The sequence below is a fragment of the Poecilia reticulata genome, chromosome 16, assembly GCF_904066995.2.
Source record: "Poecilia reticulata chromosome 16, P_reticulata-male-v2, whole genome shotgun sequence".
In the NCBI taxonomy this organism is placed as follows: Eukaryota; Metazoa; Chordata; class Actinopteri; order Cyprinodontiformes; family Poeciliidae; genus Poecilia; species Poecilia reticulata.
In genome coordinates this window covers 6231201-6252119 of record NC_088845.1, presented here as the reverse complement: position 1 = coordinate 6252119, position 20919 = coordinate 6231201, and the positions used below count along the sequence as shown (strand labels likewise).

General features: G+C 37.3%; 1 protein-coding gene across 5 annotated transcripts in view; it reads left to right on the top strand.

Annotated features, from left to right (window-relative positions):
* Positions 1 to 849: 849 nt before the first annotated feature.
* The window catches only part of dgkb (diacylglycerol kinase, beta), a 74812-nt gene continuing 54742 nt past the window's right edge, over positions 850 to 20919 (top strand). The window contains exons 1-6 of one of the 5 annotated variants that reach the window (XM_017309705.2): positions 850 to 1230; positions 3128 to 3307; positions 9536 to 9612; positions 9921 to 9941; positions 13684 to 13831; positions 16858 to 16995. In XM_017309705.2, the coding sequence (XP_017165194.1) occupies positions 3238 to 3307; positions 9536 to 9612; positions 9921 to 9941; positions 13684 to 13831; positions 16858 to 16995 (454 nt within the window). In that variant the 5' untranslated portion in view covers positions 850 to 1230; positions 3128 to 3237. Of the gene's footprint in view, positions 1231 to 2545; positions 2569 to 3127; positions 3308 to 9535; positions 9613 to 9920; positions 9942 to 12925; positions 12943 to 13683; positions 13832 to 16857; positions 16996 to 20919 lie in introns of those variants that run through there. The other 4 variants (XM_008430939.3, XM_008430940.3, XM_008430941.3 and 1 more) reach the window with 4 other exon arrangements.

Sequence of the window (20919 nt, the reverse complement as noted above, 5' to 3'; positions counted from 1 at the left end):
GTTTTAACTTAATGCTGCAATTTAAACATAATAATTATTTCACAATATGTAAGGAAAAAAAACTCACCTAGTAAAAGAGCCACATTTCTTACATTTCACTCACAATATCAAGTTAAAATAGCTTATTTTGCTTTAGAATAATTTTAATTCTTGCTTCAAATTGCATGAACAAAATGTCTGATCTGATAATGAATTTTATTAAAGATCATAATAAATTCAGCTCAAAAACATTTAGTGTGAACAGGAAATAAAAATAAACATTTCGCTTAATAAAACACCAGTCAGATCAACGTAATGCACTTCTATCTCAGGATACAAAAACACACTGCTAAGCATTCTGGGAAATAGTTCCCACTCCTGTCTTTTGCTTCTTTCAGTTTTTTAAGTGCTAATCTAAAAACTCTATTTGATTCAACTCTTGGAGGTTTGACAAAGTTAATAAAAAGCTAACACAACTTACAACTGTCTGCTTATTTTTCACAAACTCACATTTAGGTTCAAAATCTAAAACTGGATGAATTTATCTGACTTAAAAAGCAGAAGATGGTAGACACAACTGAATGCAGCTCAAATGTTTTACAGTGCATTTATTTGTAAACATTACTGTTTTTTTTATTTGCTACTTTCTGTTTATTTTTCACATAAAATCCCAGTAAAGTGCTTTGAAGTAAATGTTTGTAGCATAAAAACATGAATTATTTCTCTTCCTGAAATCCCACAGGTTGTTACTCTCAGCTGGCCGACGTGAAAACAGGTTGGAGGTGGGATGAAGAGAGAAAAGAGGTGTGAGAAAACGAGGGAGGCAGTGTGGAAGCGGTGGATGAGAGGACCTGAGGGTTTTTAGGAGGAGGGGGTTAAAGACGAGCGACAGCGTGAGGAAGGGGAGGGAAGGAGGGATGTGACGTGAGCGAGCGGGAGTATGGAAAACCGAACACTGGATAATCCCTCTCTCTCTCTCTCTCTCTCTTTCTGTCTCATCCTCCTCTTTTCCTTCACTCAGCGTGTCACTAGTCCACATTCTTGATCTTCTTCTGACCAGAGGGGAAAAAAACAATCAGTCCACCATTTATACGCGCTGACAGTGACATGCAGCACAGAGGGCGGCTGCTGCTGCTGCATACACAGAGCAACATTACAACCTCAGAGGGGATCCAGTCAGGACTAAAGCCAGAAATCTGACTCAGGAGCTTCATTTCCAGACATCTGTTTTCCTCCTCAGCCCTGCAGCAGGTGAGCAGCATCTAAATGTGTCACTGTATTGATTCTCATTCAACACCTACTGAGTCTCCTGCTAGATGATAGTGATGCTGTGTTTTTTTTTTTACTGCACCACTGGAGCAGCAGCACTGCTGTGACATTTGCAGAGCTGGTTGCACTGCAGAAAGAGGGAGCGGATGATCGCAGTGCACAGCAGGAATACACTCAGAGAAGCAGTTTTATGTAACATGTCTCACTCGACGTCTTCTTCTATGGCTCAGTTTTTGAAGATTGAAGTTTTTGGTTCCCACACGTCCAGCTCTGATGCATTCTGTAACTCTCTGTCATCAACTCTGTAATTTGGATGACGTTCTGTTAATTGTTCAGGGAATTTCTGCACACACACACACACGTCAGAGAACAAACACACCCACAGATGGGTCAAAAACAAATCAAAATCTTTTAACGACCCGATAAAATAATAATAAAAAACACACCAACGTACGGTGTTTGTATTCGCAGCGACGCAAACAGATTTCAGTCGTTTGAAATTAGCCTTCACATGACTGAACATCCACTTGTTGATCCAGGATTTCAGTTACGAGTAAATGGGTCAAAGCTTCAGGACCAATATAGATATGATCCATACAATAAATGTTCAATGAAAACACAAAACAGAGAGGTTCTATCAGCAAAAGGAGCTAAACTGTAATGGCTGACTCTTGATGGTAAGTTATTTAAGTTTGTCCAGATGTAGAAAATGTAGTAATGCTTGAGAGACAAATATTTATAGAGAGAAACATCAGACAAAAGTGGTTTGTTTCTACATTTAATACATAGCAAAAACATTTAACTTTTCCAGGATATTCACATTTTTTAGATGAACTTGGAGATAAATGTGTTTTCATAAACCTCTTTAGGAATCAATAGGCTTATAAACACCCTGAGCTGACACCACCCACATGGAGGGGCTTATATTCCCTATATTATCTATAATGATCCTTTAATATGACCTATAATATCTACAATTTAATTCAAACCACCTACTAAATATTAATACACTTAAGGCTGCACAATAAATCAGTAACAATATATATCATGATAGACACATAATCAAAATCAATAGCTGATACATCTGATAAAATATTTAATATTCAATATATATAAAATTCACCGAACTCCAATCCAGAACCACACAGCCTTCTGGGAAATGTAGACAAAGGAAGCTAGGTTAGTGAAATCAACACATTCACTCACTCTTTGGTTACCTAGCAACAACTTGCTGCGTTAGAAGCAGTTTCAAGTTCCCCCTCCCCAGCTACGGTTACCTAGCAACAGCCTTTGGAGTAACTGGCGCAGCAGCAGTTTAAGGTTTTTGCCAGTGTCTCATAGCTTCTTAAAAATGTTAAAACTGTGGATAAAAACAGAAAGGTGCCAGTTTGGCATCGTCTCAGTTATTTACAGCAACCCTCCAAAAGAAAAGACTTTTTAATAATAATTATCAACAATTATTGACTGATATGTAACGCTTTTATTGTGATAAATACAGTTTGGGCCTGGTGAAACTACCAGGAAACACTTGCAGGGTCGGATGTTACATCAGGTCATCTAATTTATTGTCACACTAATGCCGTCTCATTCATTTTAATTAATTTGGCAAAGAAATTTAACCTATAATTAAAAGTTGTTTCTTCTTTGTTTTTTCTTGGCAGAAAAGGTTGATGAATATTAGTAAAATCTGTCAGAAATTGATGCAGAAGGAAATGAACGGCAGGAAACATGTAGAAAGTAGCTCCTTTAAAATGAGTGAGGAGCCTCCAACTGTTGCTGCCTCCAAACAGAGACAATGAGATTCTCTGCGGGCTGAACAAAGCCAAAGAGATGCTGCATCTGACCTGCTCTGCCATTTTCTCTGACCTTTTCTTCAAAGGAAGCAAAGCAGAAGGGTAAGAAGGTGACTGCAGCCGGTGATGGAGCTGGTCGTCTGACGCGTGACGTCCTGGGAAGGCTTGAAGAACGTACCGACAAGGACCGAGCACGATGAACGGTCAGGACAAATGGGTCACACTGACCCCGGCAGAGTTTGCCCTGCTGCAGGAATACACCCACTGTGAGTAAATTACGTTCTCATCTTAATTTGTCTGTGTTCAGGACAGTCTTACAGATATAATTCTGACATGTAACTATGGCACGTGACGTCACGGTCCCCAGAACCACAGACATGAATACGTCCAGAACTCAGCCCGCTCCGCCATTACGGACGTCAAACAACCTATGGGCTCAAATAAAACCTGTCAAAAAACGGTTATCTTGTAGCCTAACCTATCATCGCTGTTATATAGCTGATTTGACTTTTAAAATGGTCATAGTTTGCTGCGCGGTCGGGTCTACAAACCGCAGATGAAAACCTAACTTGTCATTTTATTTTATAACTTTTAATGAGGAACGATATGGCGGCAATAGATAGCGGCCATTACTCATAATGACTGGTAGCCCTCAGCGTAACTGCGGATTTGCAGTTTTCACAAGTTAAGAAGATTAACGTTTATGAGTAAGTATGACTCATAAACGTCATACTTACATGGAGGTTAGTAACCTCCATGGTTACTAACCATTAGTAACCATGGAGACAAGGCCGCACCGTCATGTAGCCTGGCTAGCAGGTATTGAAAAAATTGGTTAGCATCTGGTGTTTTGTACGGGTTTTAATGCTGCTCCGGTGTAAAGAGAAACGCTTTTTATGACTAACATTTAGTGAGTCGGGACGCCTGTGAGCAAACATTTCTCTTCTTTATTTGCCACTTTCTCCTCTCGTATATCAAAATATCACAGTGCCACCTACTGGCAGCACCAAATAATTACATGGCTTTTTCAATATACGTCACATCTCGCTTTCTACATTTTTTTCTTCGTTTTTTTTAATATAAAGTTACATTTAGTTTCTATCAGTTCAAAAGTTAAATAGCTATAACAACATTTATAAAATGAAGTTCAGTCCATGTAAAGTCTTTGCCTTCTGACAGGTCTTCCTTCCACAGCGCGTTGTTCCCCCAGGGCTGCTAGAAGAAACGGCAGTATCACTCACATTTATTGGACTGCGTGGAACAGTCTGGTGTAGAACTAGGAGGTTGAACACATGACAGTGAATCTTGCATGTTTCTTGCATCTTGAGGTGACTTCATTCTTGGCAGTGTGTCTTGTATCTCTTCCTGATAAGAGTACTATGGTGTGTTACATCAGGTACTCTCGGAAATTCTGTCTCTCTTGTTTGAACCAGGTGTTTGAGGTTCCTTCTGTACAGTTCTCCAGTTGTAGTTTTAACAATATACGACCTTGGCTAACTGTGTTTTTGTACCACAATGGCTGGTTCCCACTTATAGCCTTGTCTAGTTCTCACTTTATCGCCATCTTGAAGATCAGGCAGGGTCCTGGTTCTTTGGTTAAAATATTGTTTCTGTCTGCTGACTATGTACAAAGTTGCTTCATTTTCATGGACAGCTGGTTGCAGTAATATGTTTGCCACTGGTATTTTTGACTTGAGCATCTGAGCAAATGATAATCCAGCTCCACACACTGCTGTGCTCCTGTATTTAGGCAGTGTTAGATGCGGGTCACCTCCGCTGTCCTGTGCTTTTTTCAGTACGTTTTGTATTGTCTGAACTGCTCTCTCAACTTGTCCATTCGACTGAGGATAAAAATACTTCAGGTTGTATGTTTAAAACCCCATTCTTCACTAAGTCCACCATCTCTTGGCTCACCAGCTGTCTGCCATTATCAGAGACCAATTCATCCGGCACACCATGTCGTGCGAATACAGACTTTAGTCCGGTGATGACATGTTTGCTTTGTGTTGCATTCAATTTGACGATCTCCGGAAACTTTGAAAAATAATCCACACGCAGTAGGTACTCTGCACCACTGAAGTGAAACAAATCTGTGCCAGTCTTAGCCCATGGTCTTTCAGGCATAGTGTCTGATATAACGCTTTTAACCATTAAGTAATAATTTTTTTATCCTTTAAATTGTCATAAATATGTTTTTCTGTCTCCTAATCAATGGAGGGTGGAGCTACTTTGATGACAGCAGCTCCACCTTATCCATACCGATAAGTGGAAATGCAACATTGTGTTATTGGTGATGCATTTACGTTTTAGCATTGGGTTAAAACACATCACTGCTCTCCAGCTGTGGTCACACCTGCTGATTTGCATTAGTTATAAAATCATGTTGAAACACCAAGGTTGTACTTGTATGTTTTCCATAACTGTCTGACATAACAGGTTCTTGATCACGAAACATGATCAGTAGTTAAGATTAGAGAAGATTAAGAATAGCTTCTTTAAAGCAACCTCCCTAGCTGACTTATAACGTCATAAATGAACAAAAATGGAACTGCTTAAAGTTGAAAAATAAGTCTCGTGTAACCCGTAATTAGTCAATTAGTCAGACTTTTATTTTTACGGGCCCACTTCCTGTTTTGCCCCAAACTCTTCAACTTATTTAAAGCCCCGCCTCAGCGCAGTTTAAAACACCACCTGTTCCACTGTGATTGTGACTGGCTGTTGGCGTCTTGCTGATCATCTCTCCTTGGAAAATTCACCCAAATCTCTGAAAGTGATTTGAACTATTGGTGAGTTTGCTTGGTTGATAGTATTGTTCAGCATGAAGTTTTGCTCGATTGCTCATTGGAGCATTTTTTTTATTAGAACTGTGGCAGTTGTTACCTGGGCTGTCACGGGATTCACAGCTGATCCAGTCTAGCACTCTCAGCTGAAAGGTAATTGATAGTTTTGTGAAGATTTCATTACTTTGTAATGAAATTGATTGAAAATGGATGTAGCTACATTTAATTGATATTGCGCAGTATATTTTCTTTTTCTCACACTGCTTGGTATTTTGAGTTATTTATTTTCTCTTGATTGATTTTGAAAGTGAACTTTGATTTCAACTTTAACCTTAAATGGATTAGTTTGAAATATGATTATTCTTTTTGTTTATTTAAATTATGGTTAACTTAACCTGACTGAAATGTTTAGTTTAATTATTGAATTTGATATTTATTGTATTTGTGTGTTTGCACATACTTATTGTTGATAAACCGCCTAATGTTTTTTTTTTGGCCTTTTAGGTCGGGTTTTTTTTGATAGATCAGATTCTCAGATCCTCTTCTGAGCAAAGGATGGCGAGCTAAGGACAAGAACTTTGATCTTTTGAATTATTTTATTTTGTATTAATTTGACCCTCATTGTGTATTTGTAATTGTTTGTTGTTGTTTTTTTTCCCCCCCTATCATCAATACAAAAAACACCAAAACTAAAACAGTGATTGTCTTCATTCACACCTCAGGCTCCTTCAAGAACCATCTTCTGATGCTGCTTTTGTAGCCGCAGTTAGCTGCGTAGCCCATAACTGTTACACTCGGTAGGGAAGCAAGGTGTTTGATGGGTGCTTAACTCAATCAGTGTTTTATTAGTGGAAAGTTGGCAGGATTTCTGCTCCGCTAATCCTCCGTAGTAAAACAAAACATTTACAGAGGTCGCTGCACCACAAGCTTAAACAAAGCTTCTCAGACTGCATCAAAGCACAGACGTAACTATAACAAAAGTGTTATCTGTAAGCTGACCGTAACATCACTGTGGTAACACCAAAACATAGTGTTTGGTAAGGATTTTGACACGGCTTGCTCCAAAAGGACAGGTTAATTTACAGATTAATTTGCTGCACATAATGTTGTTTTCCTTCTCTGGATGTTTATATTATGCTTTGAGGTGTTGGCATAGCTCGTTGTTTTCATAACAGACCATAAAAGATTTCGACAAACGGTCACTGCACACACTGGGGTTCTGGATTGGCCATCCAGTTTGGTGCTTCAGTCCAAAATCTGCTCTGTATCCTTTATTGCGTGAGCGTGCAGCGATTTATTTTAGGTGGCAGCCTTAACATTAAGGGTAATATCTGTTAAAATATTTAAATTGTAGAGCTGACTGAAACATTTCTGTAGAAAGACAAAACAATGTTCTTTGAACAGAAAGAAGGTTGGGTAAATGTCCAGCACTGGACTACAAATCTTTTGTTGCTGCCTCAGGGTTGCATTTAAAATGATTACAATGCACTTTCAATGGTACATAATACAACTCACAGATGTTTGAACCATTATCTTTAGTTACTATTCAGAGCACACACAGTGAATCTGAATAATGAATGTTTGTCACCATAAATGCCTTGCAGTTATTTGAGTTGAAAATAACAACTTTGTTCTCGAATTGAATACAAATCTGGACCAGTAAACAGACGAGGGAACTCAGTCCAGACTATATACTAAAAAAATTATTTCCAGTTTCAAGTTGTTTTTATTCATGTTTGTAAAAATTGGTCTATCACTTGAATTGAAAGTGCAGTATGTAACTTTTATAAAAAAAAAAACATTTTTTTTTACATATTTGTTAAATTGTAACCATGTTATAAGACAGATAATCTGTGAAAAGATCAATTTCCTCCACTTTCTCCATGAACTCTTGACCGGAAACAAGCAATCAGAGCCAGGAGGAGTGTCTTAGTGCTGTCAATCAATCTGATGTACTCACTGCTCAATGTGCTAATGGCAGACAAAATATTACTGATACAGAATATCTGTTTGTCTGCCATCATCTGTGACCTTGCTAACTAGCTCTAGCATCCATAACAGGCTACGCCAAAAACATAATATCTTACTAATTAATTTTGGTCTAGTTTTTAGTGCAAATATCTTAGCAAACTTAAAATAAGACAAAACCAACTTAACACTAACTTTTTAGCAAGATATATAGGCTTGTTTTAAGTAAATAATTCGCAGATTATTTAACTTATAACAAGACATTTTTCCCATTTTATAGGTTAATTTATCTGCCAATGAAACAAGTTCTTTTTCATCAAAGATACTTTTAAGTTAGTTTGTCGTATTTCAAGTGTACTGAGGTATTTGCATTAGAAACTAGACCAAAATTACGTGGTAAGATTTTGCGTTTTTGCAGTGTATTAGCTGCTATCAGAGAGCAATGAGGGCAGGGGGAAGAGATGATGAGCAGCACCACTCAGAGGGTGATTGACAGCGCTCAGACCCTCCTCCTGGCTCTGATTGGTTGTTTATAATTAGCACTGTGAGAAGAGAGGAGCTCAATTTTTTTCTCTTTTTTCCAGATAATCTGCCTTATAACATGTTGACATAACAATTTCAACAAATATTGTGATAAAAGTTGCATACTGCAGCTTTAAGTGCAAATATACTGTATGTAATTGTAAAGAAGAAGTACAAGTTAAAATAGAACCATAGTTGGAGGAGAACTAGTCTGTGTGGATGTGCATGTGGAGCAAAGATGCACAGCTGACAGATTTCAGATAATCATGTTTCCAGAAGCTCCTGGCTGCTCTGCATGCACTCTGCAGCTCCTGGTTATAAAACCTCCTGTTTGGTAACAATAGGCATTTCATCCTCCATCTCCTCTCCTCTGCATCTCCCTTTCCCCTCATTAAATCGAGCTTTGCACACTTTCATAACATTTTAATAGCTGTGTGCCTCACCAGGTCTGACAACAATTAGAATTACCCTTTCAGCAATATAATTGCTTATGTGAACATTCGCAATATGCTATTCAATAGAGACGGATTTAGGTTGCTTTTATAGTTGAAGAAAATAGCTTGTGTTTATGAACCTAAATCCTGACCATGACTTAATTGTAAATTACTATTTAGTTGTGCCTGGAGAATGTAGCAGACCGGTAATTTATTTATTATTTATTTATTATCACTCTGCTCCTGAATGGTTTTTTCGTCGATGGTGCATTAATAAAGATGGTCAGTAATAATAACACACAGTCCACCGTGAGGCATTCATTTCTTTTCACTGTTGGTGAAATGGATTTGGATTAAAGAAAAGATTCAGAGCTATTAGTGCAGGAGACAAAAGAAGAGGCAGCAGAGTTAGAAATCTTATCAGCTACTGTAATTATAACAACATGAATATTTAAGAGGCATTTTTTCTATTGTAGCATCAGATTAATAAAAATTTATGTTACAACATGGAGCCCTGTTTATCCCACTCATCCTTCCCGTCTACTCCATATATATGACCTCTTTATGCCATTATATAGCCTATAACCTCTCTTTATTCCTCACAAGTTCTCAGTAGTGATCATAACATCTGCAGCAATGGCCGCATAAAATGCAGATTTTCTGTAGCAATTCAAATAATCTGCTAAAAGTCCTCAACACAAAGCTGCGTAAAAGCCTTTAATGTGGAGTATGAAAACAGATGTAAGTTTGGCTATAAATGAATGACATGTTGTAAACATTTCTCCCTCAGACTCCACCAAGAAGCTGAAGGATGTGTTGCAGGAGTTCCATGGAGACGGAGTGTTGGCTAAATACAACCCAGAGGAGGTGTGTGTTGACTTCACACTGCATTACATAACCCATCCTTTATAGTGTAGTTTCTTCTCCACGTGCCGAAAAAAAAATCCTAACATGGGTAAGTTATTTAAGTGAGTGATTTTAAACAAACACTGAAGCGACAGCAACTAAACCGAAGATGGTATGAAGTCGAAACTCTGATGTGTCTCAGGCTTGACTCCAGTTAAAACAATGAAAGTGTCTTTCTGTATGTTTATGTGAATGGTTGCTGTATACAAATGTATTACACAAATATAATTTAAACTTGACTTATCTTTTCCTCATGCTTCCGGTTAAAGAAGCAGGAAGTCCTCAGTCAGGTAACAGTTTTATATTTTACTCAATTTATATATAGAGTTGAAACCAGAATTTTGCACAAACACGTTTTTTCTCACTGTCTGAAGTCAAATCAAACCAAACTTTTCTCATTTTAGCTTAGTTGGAATATTAATATAATTGTACATTAATGAATTGATGTGCTATGTTTTTATATTATGTTAATGTGTGTAATTGTTTATGTAATAAATGCTTTTTTATGACGCGGACACCAGGAAAGTAGACATTGCTACTGAAATGGGTTGGCGATCCAATAAAACAAACAAATATCAGATATTCAGATCTGAATCATTTGAGGAATGCGAACAATCAGCACCAAGTCACTGGCCCATGGCTTACAATGGAGATACTAAGGAGGTTCATCACTCTGTGGAACCAGAAGCAATCAGCTTCTATGCACTATAAATCTGGAACAAACTTCCAGAAAACTGCAAACAGCAGAAACACTGAGTCCTTTTAATCTAGACTAAAGACCCAGCTGTTTAGAGTTGCTTTTGAGCCATAATAAATGAAACATTAATCAACGTTTTGATTGGAATGACAGCACTTACAAAATATAATGCTTCAGTTGTTAATTTTTGTATTTCATGACGAAAAGCACCTTGAACTTCTTGTTTGCTGAAAGTGCTGAACAGATAAACTTGACTGATTGATTGAGACTTGATTGTGGGAGGATCCTGACCATTCAACTGTTTCTGTCTCGGCTTTAGGAGATGACTTCGAAGGCTTCAAGGTCTTCATGCAGACGTTCCTGGAGAGTGAACTCCCTGAGGAGTTCTGTCAACATCTCTTCATGTCGTTTAGCAACAAGGGACCCAAACCCAGTCCCTCATCTGCTGACAAGCCCAGAGTCTCTGGTAAGTGTGGAAAGAAACCTCCGTCTCCCTCCCAAGGCAAACAGTCAGTTGTAAACCAGCAGATGTTGGTGTTACGTAGATACTCGTATATTTGTAATCAGATGTTATAATTCTGCTGCAGCAACCAGCCAGGTGGCATGAAATGTAAATCATAGAAACCTGTTAAGCCGAGGACCTCGAGGTTCCATGTGACTGATCGCTCTGTAAACAAAGGCTCCGCGTGCCTTTAAATTTTTTTTTTTATTATTATCCGCTAAAAGAGGCTTTAATCTTTCAAAAACTATTCCGCATAAAGGTTTTGCCCAAAATGTTAAGATTTTAGAGCTATTTAAAAACAGCTGATGAGATTTAAAGGTCCTCGGGCGATGACGCAACTGCCTGGAAAACACCCGATCAGCTGATCATCACGGCCATTTTATGGCTTCACGTGATAGTGGAAAGACTCTCAGAGTATGGCACAAGATGTCGGCTACGCAAAATCATAACGTATTTTCCGGAACCCCATCTAAATGAATGCGTAATTCTTGCGCTCTCCAAGCGTTCTCCGTGCGTAAGCAGATGTGGTATACGGGAGTCTGAGCACGTGGAGTTATCTCGGTTCCGTGAGTTCAGTTTTGATTTATTTATGATAAATCGATCATAGCAGCAGAAACTTGACGATTTAGAGGCTTTTGAAGGCTTTTGAACAACAATGGTTTTTCGATTTGCTAGGAGTGGAGCTAAATCTTGGAAAAATTCTCTCAATGGCGCGGAGGAAAATGTCCGATGTGGAGGCGCTGGAAGAACTATTTCGGAGCGATTTTGAGCTGGAAGATTCTTCTGATAGCTGGTGGGATTCGGACGAGGAGGAAGAGGAAGAGCAGGACACAGCTGACAGACTTGATCTCGGTGATGTGTAAGTTTCCCCCCGCAATTTCACACAAAATATTTGATGTTTTGGTTCTATTTATTTATTTATTTATTTCAGTGATTATATGCTTGTAATAACGGCAGGAAGTAAAACCATGTGGTTATTTGTTTACTTATGTTTTACTAAAATATGTTTTATTTTACTAGTAAGGATTTCATGTTTACTTTGGTTCATTACTTTGTAATAAACCTCTAATTCTTCAAATACTTTATTTTTATTTATAGTCGAGTGGAAGCCGAACCATCAAGCTCGGGTGACGCTGAACCTCCCCCCACCTCTCATGATTCTTCATCTTCTTTGAGGTAAGATGTCCATTTTTTTGGTGGTGATGGTGGTGGTGGATTTTCAAAATTGTTTATTTGCTCTTTTAAATTATTCAAAAAGTATTTTTGACTGTTTTATCTTGTTTCAATAAAAGTTTTCTATTTGGAGTCAAAGAAAGAGCTTTCAGGTCATCATTATTATACATATTACACTGTGCACAATGGTACATTTTGCATATAAATGGGGTAAATGTCATGACCAATGGTTATATTATATGTAGAAAGTGTCATTAGATGGTAATAAGCTATTTAATTTTAACAAACCCCAGTATTGATGTAAAAAACACATTTGGCACAGTTTGGTGACATTTTGGATAAATGTGCCAAAATGGCCTCTCCGCCTAAGAAATTTCTCACTAATACCATTCTAAAATAATATGATTCATCTGATTGAGTCCAAATTTGGTATACTTTTACACAACATTTAGATTTAAAAGTCTGTACTACTTTTTGTGTTACAAATACTATTTTGGTAGTGTTTCAATGTTATTTCAAAGAAATTGGCGAGGTAAAAAATGCAAATATTTGTATTTGTCCTAATATTTCAGCAGGGTCAAGCTACAATGTGTGACACAGAACCATTCTATACATACCAAAGTTTCTTATTAATTAATGTGAGCTAAATGATTTTTTTGTGTTTTTGTCAGCGATTTATTTATACCCCTTAGGGGTAAGAGTTAAACAAACACTGAAGCGACAGCAACTAAACCGAAGATGGTATGAAGTCGAAACTCTGATGTGTCTCAGGCTTGACTCCAGTTAAAACAATGAAAGTGTCTTTCTGTATGTTTATGTGAATGGTTGCTGTATACAAATGTATTACACAAATATAATTTAAACTTGACTTATCTTTTCCTCATGCTTCCGGTTAAAGAAGCAGGAAGTCCTCAGTCAGGTAACAGTTTTATATTTTACTCAATTTATATATAGAGTTGAAACCAGAATTTTGCACAAACACGTTTTTTTCTCACTGTCTGAAGTCAAATCAAACCAAACTTTTCTCATTTTAGCTTAGTTGGAATTATTAATTATAATTGTACATTAATGAATTGATGTGCTATGTTTTTAATATTATGTTAAATGTGTGTAATTGTTTATGTAATAAATGCTTTTTTTATGACGCGGACACCAGGAAAAGTAGACATTGCTACTGAAATGGGTTGGCGATCCAAATAAACAAACAAATATCAGATATTCAGATCTGAATCATTTGAGGAATGCGAACAATCAGCACCAAGTCACTGGCCCACTGGCTCTACAATGGAGAATACTAAGGAGGTTCATCACTCTGTGGAACCAGAAGCAATCAGCTTCTATGCACTATAAATCTGGAACAAACTTCCAGAAAACTGCAAAACAGCAGAAACACTGAGTTCCTTTTAATCTAGACTAAAGACCCAGCTGTTTAGAGTTGCTTTTGAGCCATAATAAATGAAACATTAATCAACGTTTTGATTGGAATGACAGCACTTACAAAAATATAATGCTTCAGTTGTTAATTTTTGTATTTTCATGACGAAAAGCACCTTGAACTTCCTTGTTGCTGAAATGTGCTGAACAGATAAACTTGACTGATTGATTGAGACTTGATTGTGGGAGGATCCTGACCATTCACCTGTTTCTGTCTCGGCTTTAGGAGATTGACTTCGAAGGCTTCAAGGTCTTCATGCAGACGTTCCTGGAGAGTGAACTCCCTGAGGAGTTCTGTCAACATCTCTTCATGTCGTTTAGCAACAAGGGACCCAAACCCAGTCCCTCATCTGCTGACAAGCCCAGAGTCTCTGGTAAGTGTGGAAAGAAACCTCCGTCTCCCTCCCAAGGCAAACAGTCAGTTGTAAACCCAGCAGATGTTGGTGTTACGTAGATACTCGTATATTTGTAATCAGATGTTATAATTCTGCTGCAGCAACCAGCCAGGTGGCATGAAATGTAAATCATAGAGTCTGCCAATTCCCTTGGCAGGGGCTCTGTTTGTTTTTAGCATTTATGCTAAATCATTGTTGTGTAATAATGCCAAAAAGATTACATACTCATTAGATCAGGTACTGGTTGTTTTGTAGTGTCATAACCGGCTCACACTGGTTGTAGAGGCTGAATTGGCTGCAGATTTTTATGGTGAGTAAAATAGAAGTGAAATCTCAATTGTAATTGTAGCAGTAATTAGAGAACTAAAGACTAGATGTTAAAAACTACTGGGTCTAATGTCAGTAATTAATAAAAAACAATGCAAAGAATCACTGCTTTCAGTACCATATATCTAGAAAAACAAATAAAGTGAACACCACAAAAACAAAACATACATAGAAGAACCCATAAAATAAACACAAATACTGCAGTTAACTTTCAAGATAAATGTGCGCAATGTATTCAGTCACAGATTTCCCCACTAAAAGGCAGCGGTCAGCACAAAGTCCAACTGACACATTAATATTAGAATCCATGATTTTATTTGTCCAACTATTTGAGGGGAAACTGTCCAAGCGCAAATTGTTCCTTCTATTTGGAGAAAGAACGAATAATGATTTGTGTGTCAGCATGGTGCGATGGAGGGACCGTCACAGACTGGCATAAAACTAAGAGAGAATTTTATAAAACGGTTAATTATCATACCAGTAATCAAACAGGGTGGTGGCAGGTTGATCTGGATGATAACAAGATGGCAATATTCTTCTTTACATAGAGCCATATTTGTTTGGATAGCTTTATCCCTTAATGTATGAAATATTTGTTTGAAATCTGCTCTTTGCATTAACTCAAGCTATATGTGTCTGAACATTTGTTTGATGATCTAAAAACATTTAATTGTGGGGGGAAAAAAGCAAAAACCCAAGAAATCTTAGGAGGAAGCAAATCATGTTGGGTTTTTTATTACTGGTATTCATCGTCTTCTACACATTCTTTTCACACTCTGACTTTTTAGTATTTCCAAAGTCAGAGATTTTTATTGGCATTTTCTTCATTAGTTTATTACCTACATTGCTTTAAGTTTAATTTATTGTGCATTTTATTTATTAACATATCGACTGTTAGATTTTTTGGGTGACATCTTTGGTGCAGTGCTGAAGTGTTACCAAGCAGTTGTGCCCTTGAGATATTTAGCAACATTGTTAAATCCAGTAGCTGCCTTGCCTATTAAAAAGCAACAGTAAAACGTTTTCCTTTGATTAGTGGGAAGTGGAACATTGATCGGCATATTTGATGTACATTAGATTGATATTTGCCATAATCTGATGTTTATTGCTTGTTTCACTTTGAACTGCCTTGTTGCTGGAGTGTGCTAGTGAATGAACTTAACTTTGACTTTTAAAAAAAAGAAACAAAAAATTGTTTGTTTGCACTTTTGAGGATTTCTTTTGCCTTTATGCAAAATTTACATTTTGAACATTTTGGTACTTTCATTTGGATTTCTACAAAATCATCAACAACTGCTATTATTTAACTGTGCAACTTCTCTCACCTTGGACTCTGTGAAATGCAAACATCTGTTATGATCTAAAATCCCTTTAGCTTTTGCATTAAACAGCTTTCTCTAGTAATGACCCCAATTCTTTGTCAAATCCATATCAGAAAATAATTTTGTTCTGCGATTTAGGTTTATTTGTTCTTTTGTGGTAATTTTTTCCATAAATGAGAAACGTTTTTGTAAAACTACATAATGCAGCTTGTACTTTCTCAAACTACAGGGAGCGCTTTGCAGATATTTGGAGAAAACTCTCAAAAACGTTCTCAGAACTGTTCTTGAACCTTCAACGAACGTAGAAGGTTCTTTCCTGATACTTTACAGAAATTGACTTTGCTGAAACATTCCTGGAACTTAAAATGTAGGTTTCTAAAACTTTGTTTCTAAAACTAACATTATGAAAATTTTGGTTGGTGGAATCAACTGACTCACTCACTCTTTGGTTACCTAGCAACTCACTCACTCTTTGGTTACCTAGCAACGACCCGTTGAGTAACTTGCGCAGAAGCAGTTTAAAATCTCACCACTGTGACTCCACTGCTTAAAAATAAAAAATACGGAAACTGTTGATAATAGAGGAAAAGGTCACGTCACCAGTTTGCCAGTATTTCAGATATTTAGTTAAAAAACCTAATCAATAATTATTGATATCAACTGATATGAGACACTTATATTGTGATGTGTTTTTCAGACATATTGTCCAGTCCTCATGCCAAGATGGTTATACTCTGCAAAAACATAAAATCTTACAAAAAACTTTTGGTCTAGTTTCTAGTGGAAATATCTTAGTAAACTTGAAATAAGACAAAACAAAACTTACAAGTAACTTTTTTAGCAACATATATATGCTTGTTTTAAGTAAATAATTCCTTAATATTGATAAAAACTTCTTGTTCCATTGGCAGATTATTTCACTTAAAAAACATTTCTCCCATTTTAAAAGTTCATTTATCTGCCAATAGAACAAGTACTTTTTCATCAATATTAAAGAATTATTTAGTTAAACAAGCACCTATACCTTGTCGAAAAGTTACTTTTAAGTTAGTTTGTCTTTTTTCAAGTGTAATAAGATATTTGCACTAGAATGTAGACCAAAATTACTTGGTAAGATTTTGTGTTTGTGCAGTGCACAATGTAACTTCCAGGTTCTGAAGATTTTTATTTATTTATTTTACTACATTTCTTAAGTTTTTACTCCTATCTCATTAAAAACAATAAGGTAGGAATAACATTAGTCTGTTTCTGTCCATGGATCAGTTCTGTGACGATAGGCACCCTAACCAGAAGGTATTTGGGGTAACGGGGGCATTGTGGAGGATGTTTTGACCTTTCGTTTGTGTCCCCCTGCAGGCCTTAAGCTCATCAAAAGCAACTCGACTCCTCTGAAGACCCCTGCCCCGCCCGGTCCTCTGGATACGGTGCAGCTGAAGGATATTGTGTTTTACCTCTCGCTGCTGGAAGCCGGGCGCCCTGAGGACAAACTAGAGTGTTAGTATCATCCTATGTCTGATTCTGTTATCATCATGAAGTCAGAGGCAAAGGTGCATTGCATGAACCAGTGACAAATAAGGTTACATGTTCATGCTGTAGTGGACCACAGGGAAGCATTTTGACTGATTTAAAGTCTATTTTCGGGCTGCTCCTGTAGCTGTGGTTGCTAAAAGATGCTCCCTGTTTTTGTCAAGTTAATTTGTGGGGGAATTTTAGGCTACTTAATACTCTGTAGGTATCATCTAATACTAGGAGGTATTAGTTAGGGGGGTTTGTAGTTAACAAAGCATGCTAACTACAAGTGCTACTCATGTTAGCATGACTTGGTTTGGCTAAATTAGCAGTAAAGAAGCCCTGACCACTTTAAACCTGTTGTAACATTTTGGTAAAAAAATGGGTGATTCTATTTTAAATGTTATCTGTATAAATTTATTAAAACTGAACTGAATGATTCCCACTTTAAATCAGATCCTGATTTAAGTTCAAGCTGGACTGAATTATGCTGCAATGATTACAGATGATCTAAAATAGTTTGTGATTTAAAGAAATAGATTCTTTTCAGACACAACATGGTTGTGATAAACAAAAAAAAAGTTCAAATCTAATCTCATTAGCTAATTGTGTTATTGAACTGCTGCTAAAAACACACCGATTAAAGTGTTTTATTCTGGTTTTGTTGATTTGTTAGTAGGTTCTGATCTTGTAGCATTGACTATAAAGAACTATAACTATAAAGATTTGTTTTACAAAATGGCAGTCCTCCTAAAGTCATGTTTTCATCAGAAAAGCACTTACTTTGGAATGCGGTTTTTCTATTTCAACACATGACCACCCAAACAGACCACTTCAACTTTTCCTTCTGTAAACGATTTCAAGCAAACACATTTTTGCCACTTAGTACTAGGGCTGTGTAATAATATCGATTTTGCGATATATATCGATATTTTCTTTCCTAGAAAAAAAATCGATATTCATCCGCAAGTATCGTAACATCCAACTGTCACCTTGCTCACTCACTGTTTGCTTCACCAGGAGAGTGATTAGGTCATCAGGCTTAGAGTGATTCCTTCAGATGTTAAGGGTTAAAAAGGTATCAAACTATCCAGAGCAGGTACTTGGTGCACTTTATTTACTTTATAAATGAATGTAAGCTACAGTTTGTACTGTTTCAATTAAAAGAAACATGTTTTTTCACCACTTTGATTCATTTTGTCCAGCTGTCGACTTTAAGTCTGTGTCCAACCAGAGCCAGGTATTGTGTAGTTGGTGCTTTTAATCAGTTTTCAGTTAAATTAATTAAATCCAACTCTATAACAGTCACAAAATGTCACCAAAATCACTCTGTTCCTCTAAAATCTTTCAGAAAATCGCAAAAGTGTATTGAATTGTATCGTTTGCTGAATATCGCAATATGTATCGTATCGTGAATAAATAAAAACAATGCTTTGCAGTAAGATTAGATCATCTGCATTAAAACAACTCTGGCAATGACAACCAAAACTGAAAAAAATCTGTCAATAATCTATCCTTGTGTCCACAAAACCGGTCCTGTTTCTGAAGCGTTTCAGAAACTGAAACTCTTTCCAGGTCAACACAGCTTTCCTGATCTGAACAAACCTTGTGAGCCAAAACCAGACAAATGTTTCAGACTCAGAACTATAAACATCTGATAAAAGACAGGAAAAAACAAGGTTCTACATCCATTTAATAAAATCTACCTGAGATAAATTTATACTGCAGGTTATTTATAACAGAATTCTGTTACACTTCTTAATTGGGATAAAGTGAGTCTTTATTCAGTGACGTTTCACTGTAATTCTCAGTCGCATGTTGAATAATTGAGAGGAATGACGATCGTTAAGCATAGAGATTACTAAATAATTTAATTCACTCTTCCTTCATGACTATTTCTGAACACTAACTCCAAGTGAAATCTCATTGAACCTGAGGTTATAGTTACTTCATTGGAGGAGGGCTCCCTCTGCTGGCTTGCTGATGACTGCGAAGCTGATTTACATGGTTTATGTTACATATGTTTTTATGTATCCGCTTGTTCTGTTGTAGTGTGAAATGTCCTTTCAGTCTTAAGATAATTATTATGTAAAACAGAACACAGTCTTTCACTACATGGTAATCTTACTCTGAGATTTTTTGGGGAAAGCAATAAGCAAAAAATTAGTGCCAAATAAGGCACCGTTGGAAAATTCAAAAATATTTTCTAGTTTACTTTCATCTGTCCAAAGGAAGTCTTCTGATTGAGTTATGCAGCTGTCTCTTGAGCATGCAATCCAGTTACGCAGCCTCCTGCTGGTGCAATAAATATTTGATGCAAATGCAAAGCAGAAACATGTAGATTTTACATGGATACCTTTCCAAAACAGCCCACTGGTGTTCAGTGTGTTTATAACTTTGCTGTCAGTAACCCTAACATTTTACCTAATAGCTATCGTATGCAGACTGAAATGGAGCTTTGGGGTTTTTTTGGTAGCTTCTTTGAAGATTTTGATCTTAGAGAAAAAATTTGGCACATGACTTTAATGTTTTTCTACACGTGAATAATTGTTTCTCACTATTGCATTTCTAACATCCCTGTTGATTTTGTTCCTTGGCAGTGTGTTAACACACACACACCTTTCTTGCTTGTCGGTTTTAGGCTCACATGATGTGCAGCCTTGGGTCTTTCTGCAGCCATCACACATCAGATAAACACGTCTTTATCAATCTGACAGGACCTGCACCTGAGTAACAGCAACACCTTCTCTAAAATAAACGTCTCTGACAGATCTGCCTATGCACGCTGTTTTGTTACCATGGCAACAGCGACTTGTTGATTGTGTAACAGAAACAGACCTAGGTCACTGCATTTAAAGAATAGACGCTACTTCTTCTTGCAAAAATAAGAAAATAATAAATATGTGAGATTTTCTTACTCCCTTTTTAAGAGACACAGGAGAGTGCAATCATACGTTGAATATAACTTTACTGTCGTTAAGATGTTTAATTTAAATGCAAACAGCTTACAAAGTTCATTTTCTTTTTATTTGAAGCCACTAGAAAACATCAAAGAGTGAAATTATGTTTTATTCCACAGTTTGTCTGTAAATATTCACTTTAAAGATTGAGGAGGTTGAGCACTGATCTAGAACAGTCTTTCTGAAACTGTGGTTCCCGTATCGCTCGTGGTCCGCGGGCGCCCCCTGGTGGTCATATAGGGTGCGATTACACTGCAGCCTGAAGTGACCCAATTCCGATTTTTTTGACGTAATGCCACCTGTATCTGATCTTTTCATGGCAGTGTGAACAGCAAAGGTCGGATTCGATTTTGATTGTGACCCATATCCCATACGTATCCGATTCAAATGCGACCATAACGTCCTGGCCGCATTCATCCGAACTGAACGTCACTGATTCTCAACAAATCTCACTATTCTGTGTCCTGATACGCGCAAGTGGGAAGAAAAACAACAACCATGACGGACTATATGAGGATTAAGTTGTTAATATGCTGCTCCGGTTGGACAACAACTTCAAATATGTAAGCTAAGCTCCACCGTTAGCCTCCATGTTTACTTCCGCAAACACTGAGCTCTTCTTCTTTTTATGGCGGTTGGCAGAACACTGAGAACGCTGACGCTATTGCGCCCTCTAGTGTGCATGCGGGACACTTTCAGGTCGTTTGCCCGTTTACACTGCAGAATACATAAAGGTCGCATTTACTGGCAGTGTGAACGGCCCTGGCAAAAAAATCGGAATTGAGTCACTTCAGGCTGCAGTGTGAACGCACCCATACGTACTGCATGTAAACGACCGTTTATTTTGTCGTGACGTCAGATCAAAGTGCGACGCTTCAGCTAGCTTACCAAAGCATCATGTTTAAAATAATAATGGATAAGTGGCTCAAAACCGGGTCACTCAAAAGAA